The sequence below is a fragment of the Pundamilia nyererei genome, unplaced genomic scaffold (genome assembly GCF_000239375.1).
Source record: "Pundamilia nyererei isolate P.nyererei 1_Seehausen unplaced genomic scaffold, PunNye1.0 scaffold01098, whole genome shotgun sequence".
In the NCBI taxonomy this organism is placed as follows: Eukaryota; Metazoa; Chordata; class Actinopteri; order Cichliformes; family Cichlidae; genus Pundamilia; species Pundamilia nyererei.
In genome coordinates, this window is record NW_005188499.1 from 9159 (window position 1) to 15402 (window position 6244).

General features: G+C 41.5%; 1 protein-coding gene across 1 annotated transcript in view; it reads left to right on the forward strand.

Annotated features, from left to right (window-relative positions):
• Window positions 1-3259, forward strand: part of LOC102214790 (serine/threonine-protein kinase Nek7-like) — a 7301-nt gene extending 4042 nt beyond the window's left edge. The window contains exons 3-4 of the mRNA XM_005755241.1: window positions 196-309; window positions 3111-3259. Coding sequence (XP_005755298.1) covers window positions 196-309; window positions 3111-3221 — 225 coding nt within the window. The 3' untranslated portion in view covers window positions 3222-3259. The remainder of the gene's footprint in view (window positions 1-195; window positions 310-3110) is intronic.
• Window positions 3260-6244: the final 2985 nt, after the last annotated feature.

Consider the following 6244-nt stretch of genomic DNA (forward strand, 5'->3'; position numbering starts at 1 on the left):
ATCCCCATAATAATCAATAGGATGCACGTCAGTAGCAGAGCTGCAGACTCTACTGTTAGCACAGGGTGCAGAGCCGTCTGCCTGCCACCTGTTGAGCGCTTGATTGGGTGTTTTACTTCCCGTTTTAACTTCACTCACTGACTGCTCGTGTCTTTTTCCCACTTTCTGTCTCGTGTTCTTATGTCTGTGCTTCAGATGGCAGCCTCACAGAATCCGTTCTATGGGGATAAGATGAACCTCTACTCACTTTGTAAGAAAATAGAACAGTGTGACTACCCCCCTCTTCCCTCAGATCAGTATTCAGAGGAGGTAAGTACTCGTATCAGCTGCCTTGTACTTCTCAGGAACAGTGTAAATATAGACTTGTTCAGTGTTTTTAAAGCACCCGCCATAGTCTTTAATACAAATCCCTGTCTCTTTCTCTCCATGCCACTTTCCTTTACTTATATCAAACACTTAAATTATATTTATATGTCAGTAAAATCCACCCGTCTGCCTGAGCTGCAGCACAGGACTGTGATCAGAAGGCTGGATACGATTTTAGCCGCGCGTATCAAAAGCATCTGGCCGCGCTCAACAGTGGGGTGAAGCTAAATGGGCCAGAGTGTCACGTTTCCCTTAGTCAACGTTATATCGTCTGCCGTAATTCTGCGAAGACTGATCCGTGCGCAGAAACGTAATGCAGCCAGCCTGCGGTTAAAGATCACCTTATTGCTGATTAGCAATACTCACATAAGACGCAGACCTTCACAATAAAACAGGAAACACATACACGCAATGACATAACCCACCAACTTAACACAGACTGGGGGACACAGAACATAGGAACATGAACCATGAAACAGAAGAGTACAAACACCCAAGGCAACCAAAACCACAGAATACTAATAAACTAAACATAAACACGGAGTCGCAGACTCCGGACCATGACAAAACCATTAGAAAACGCTATTTTTTTACCCCAAATTTATAATAACATAAACAAATGCAATTCTGGACTTAAGGATTTTTCTGGGGAGTAGGGGGCTTAAATTTATAATTTTTTTTATTTGACCAGTAGGTGGCGCCATTGTATCACATTTAAAGCATGCATCACTTTTCACCCTTTTTGCAATGGCTTATGTGTCACTTTTAATGCTGGATAATTGCAGGTGTGCCTTTTTTTTAAAAAAAATAAAGGTATTTTTGCCTAAAAAAAGAAAAAACAAATATGTCTGTGTCTTTTTCTAACTTTATAAAGAGTATTTCTGTGTCTGAAGTCAGAAGTCTTTTTCTCTCTGAAGTCCACACTGCAATACAAACAAATCTAACATAAAAGCAAGAACAAAAAACAAATCAGACTTTATTTTTTCTTCAAGCTCAGCTTGTTTATGCAGGTGCACTCCAGCAGAGGTTATAAGAATAAGCCTTAGCACGGGGGTAGGCATTTTAGCGATGGCACGCTGCATTTTGACAGCGAGGATCTCCCCTCATCACCTCATTGTTTTTTGGGGCTAATAAAAACAGTGCGCTCATGCAATAAAACTGGGATTTAAAGGGTTAAAACAACGAAAATATAATTAAAACTTTATATGAATATTTCAGGGAGAAGTAGTTTTAAAAGACTAACCAATTTAAAGTGGAAAAAAATATGAATATATAATCTTTTTATTGCACTTTTTGGGGCGGGACCATTTTTGGTCCCTAGGGCCTTTAGAGGGTGCATTTTTTTAGGGCCATTTTTTATCATGTTTGAGGCCTGGTGCTATTAAAAATACTGCAAAATGGCATCGCCTCACAGCTAACCTTGTGGTTCAGGTTTGAGTTTCCAGTTCAGATATATTTAATAAACCCAGTATGAACCATCATGGTCAGGTATGACTTTAAAGCACGCTGATGTGGTTTTTACCTGTAGTGCCTCCGATCTGTAGCCGGTGTGTCTGCAGTGGCTCATTTTAAATGGCTGTTCGTGTCTCCAGTGAGCTCGTTTACCCTGCAGAGAGAGGCTTTTGTTTTACTCTGGTATTTACCTCATTAGCCTGATAAAGGCTAATTGTGAGGTGTTTTAAGCCTCTGTGGTTGCTCTGTGTGTGTGTGAGTGGTTTAGTTCTTGCAAGTGTATATTTGTTACATGAGCTCTTTCCACACACACGAGCGCCACGCTGAGCCTCTGCGTTGCCCCACATGTCACCCCCATCCAGGAGAAAGGAAGACAAAGCGCAGGAGAGAGGGAATGATGGAGCGAGAGACAGGGCGATGGAGAGATGGAGATGAGGGGGGTGCCTGCAGCGCCTGTCTGGATGTAAACAATGCTCCTGAAGGATCAGCAGCAAACTGTCAGCTGCTCATCTTTGTTGTGTCATTTAACCATCTCCATCTATGCTCCCCCCACCACACACACGCCTCCCTTCACCAGCTCCGCCACCCCCCACACGCACATGAATATTTTACATATTTGCATCTCGGCGCCCTCCCCATCTCCATTCTGTGCGACTAATTCTCAGACTGTCTGAATTTGCATCTTTGCCTCACTTTCTCGCTCACACACACACTCGTGTGCCTATACACAAAACTCGCCTGAGCCCGCGCCACGCAACAGCGGCCAGGAAGTCAGCAGACGGTTACCATAGCGACCTCATGTAGATGTTTTTTCCCCTTTCTTTCCTCGTCTTTTATTATCTTTTTTTAAATGATGCAGTGGCTGTTCTGCCTGCGAGCCTGTCCATCTGCTCCAATCAGCCACCGCGCTCCGCTTCAAGTGGAAGCGCTGTCTCCGGATGGCAGCTGTGTGCGTGTGCATGCGTGTGTGCGTGTGCATGCGTGTGTGTGTGTGTGCATGCGTGTGTGTGCATGCATGCGTGCGTGCATATGGGGGGTGTGCTCAGGTAAAAGCGGATTCAGCAGACCAATAAATGATTAGCGTGCTACCCCAGCCTTGCGCCTCCGTCTCAGTCGGCTTACCTGTTGCTCTATTGTTGTTGCTATGACGGGAGAGGTCACCTAGAGGGCGCTGTTAGCAACTGTTAGGTTTCTCTAGAGCTGCTCTTCTAAATTCCAGTGTGATCTTGTTTCACTGCATCTCTGCATCTCTGACAATGTTTCTCTTCTTTTTGTCCCATCTGCGCCACCAGCTGAGGAAATTGGTAGATAGGTGCATCAACCCGGACCCGGAGAAGAGGCCGGACATCACCTACGTGTATGACATTGCCAAACACATGCAGAACATGACGCAGGGCAGCTAAGCCCAGAGTTACGCACACTATGCCTTGCAGAACTCCTGTCCACGACCCTTCTTGCTTTTCAAGCTGGACTCGTCCGTCTTCATTAATAGAAAACTTACTCCAGCTTCTTGTCATGAATAGTACATGTAACACGTTTTTTTTTTAAATTTTCAGAGTGCTCGTTCAGTCTGTAACCTTTTCTCCCCTCGAGTAAAGAATATATTATATTACCAGTGCAGCTCCTTTCCTGGACTTTAATGTGTATTGTATCTCACCAATGTGTTGCTATGGCTTTCAAACACGTCATTCTACTCATGTCAAACTGTTTCTCAGTATAGGTACTGCTAAAGCAGAGGTACTGGAAAGAGATGGGCGCAATGTTCAGTATTCATCAACTGTTGATCAGTGCTAAATATCATTAAATTTGACCTTGAAAGCTCTCGATGACCTACAGTTGCCTCAGATGGCACAAAAAAATAAAATTAATATCTAAAAATGGAGCAAAGAGACGTTCGCTCATTGACAGCAACTCTGCAGAGTCTAATTACGGTTGAAGTGTTGTTGTATTGCACTTTTTACCCTGGTACTGGAAGGCTGGCAGGGTGATCATGTCTAATGAATGTATTAGAAAAGGAAGGATCATTTAGAGGGTAGACTACAGCTGTGCTAGGGGGAGACACAAGCAAATGTCTCCACAACACTTTGAATGTAAGTCATTGTGACGCCCATGTATTGTCTTTGAAAATATCACAGTGTGTCTTTTCTGACAGCCGAGCGGGCAAAGAAACTGTAACAGCAGCAGTGTTACATGTGACGTTTACTTCCTCACTGATACCATCACGATTCCCTCCATGATTGAACTAACGAGAGATGAACTACAGCTGCAGAGTTTCGTTTGTGTCCGAGCCATCAGAAAAGTAGATTAGCTACACAAAACTGTGTTAATGTTGATGTGTAAGTTGCAGTGCGTGTGTCTTTTATGTAACAAGTGAGAAGTTACTGATTCATGCTAAAAGTACAGCACAGGTAACAGCCAATCAGAGGAGATTGGAGAGGAGAGGAAAACGGTTTATATGTGGGAAAGCATCTTTATGATTTCTAACCTTTACCAAAGATTTGTACTGAGGTTTGTAGTTGAAATAAACACAACCAAAGAATAACAAAGAAAACCATTAAAATGACCCGTTTGTGCCTTTAGAGGGAGAAGACTTAAATAAAAACAGGAAGTTTACATAACGACAGCAGCGATACAGCGAAGGTTAGTCTGTAAACGAGGTTCGATACTGCTTTATTTCAGTGTCTTACATGTTAGCGTCAGACCCTGTAAACTCACACATCCTCTGTTTTTAATATTTGTTTTATACAGAATTCCCACGCTTAGTGTTTTAAGGCCTTTTATGATTTTTCTTTGAGGCATATCTAATTAAGGCACCTGATCATTTATGTTTGCTTAAAGTGCAACAGCAGCAGAGCACCACAGATGTGGAACAAATGTTCTGTTAATACGCAGAGACAAAGACGTTTCTTCTGATGGTCCTCGCACAGCGCTCGGTTACTTTAACCATCACGACGCTCGTGTTGTCTTGATGTAACGCATCACAGTGCTCCACTGTGCCTCGGTCTTTTAGCTTTGCCCAGTTTATTTTCTGCGCCTCCTCCTCAGCATAGTACTGGTAACTGATATTTATTGTTTTGTTAGTTTAGTTTTCTCAGTGAACATTTCATGTTAGAAACATACCCATGACACGCCATGTATGCAAACTCGATGTAATAAAGCTTTCCAATTTGGGTAACACTTTATAATAAGTGCACACTATTAAGCATTAGTTAATCATCTGTTAAGCATTAGTTAATGGTTACTTAACTCTCTCTACAGCATCAACAAAGTATTTCTCATAATCAGTTAATAGTTTTCAAGCACTGCTTTAAACACTTTATTCTTGATGAATAAGCTAATTGATTATGTTTTCATGTTCTAAAACTCATTGATTAATCATTTATAAATGCTACTCTGCATCAGTTACAAACTACTCATTTCAGGATGTGCAATGGTATACAAAATCATTGGTAAAAGGAAGTTTTTATAGTTCATTGTAGGGCTGGGTGATATTGCCTAAAATTCATATCGCAATATAATTTGAAGCACGTGTGGTAACGATATATATCACGATGTATTCTTTTCTTCTATATAACGTACTCTCCACACTATAAGGCACACTTAAAATCCTTTAATTTTCTCAAATATTGAGTGTGCCTTATGTATGAATTCTGGTTGTGCTTACTGACCTCGAACCGATTTTGGCGTGCAGAAATCTGTTAAAAAATGTTTTGATGTCAGAGCATTACGGCTGCCGTAGTGAGGAGCTTCGTGGAGTAATCTGGGTCCTAAACTCTGTCCCCTTCAGGTCCCAAAGTCAAACGAACACTGAGAGTTAAAACGGTCTAAATTCTCCCATCTTTAATAAAATGATCAGCGTTGCTGCTTTATTGGGTGTAACAATTAAGTTTAACATCCAGGCATCCATGAAAACAGAATTTATTAAATTTAATGGAGTTAGGAGTTAACAGGAAGTTAGCTCGCTAGTTTCCACCTAAACATGACATACCATGTTCTGACTGAGAGATTTTTGAAACTAATTAAAACGTACAGCTCTGCTACCACTTCCGACATAAATGAAGACAGAAAACTAAACAGCAGTGGCGTTTGCAGGGTAACTGAAGTTGGACTAGCTGGTAAAAGGTGAAGTTCAGGTTAATACACAGGTTTTGTTTTTAGGATGTGTATATATATATAAATATATTGAGTGCATTGTATATACTTAAGACTAACATGTTACTTTCAGTAGTAACCTCTCATCAGCAATAAATGCTGGTGTGTTTTATTTTTCAATTTCTTGTGTGTGCTGTGAGAATTATTAGAGGTCTTCTGCCCTCAGCTGAACGTCTCTATCCAGCTTATGCAGCGAGCTAAACATTAAATGGCTTCAGTAAACACTCAGGAGACCGCGTGGCATTCTTCAGAGCTTTACTGATCCTTATTTTCC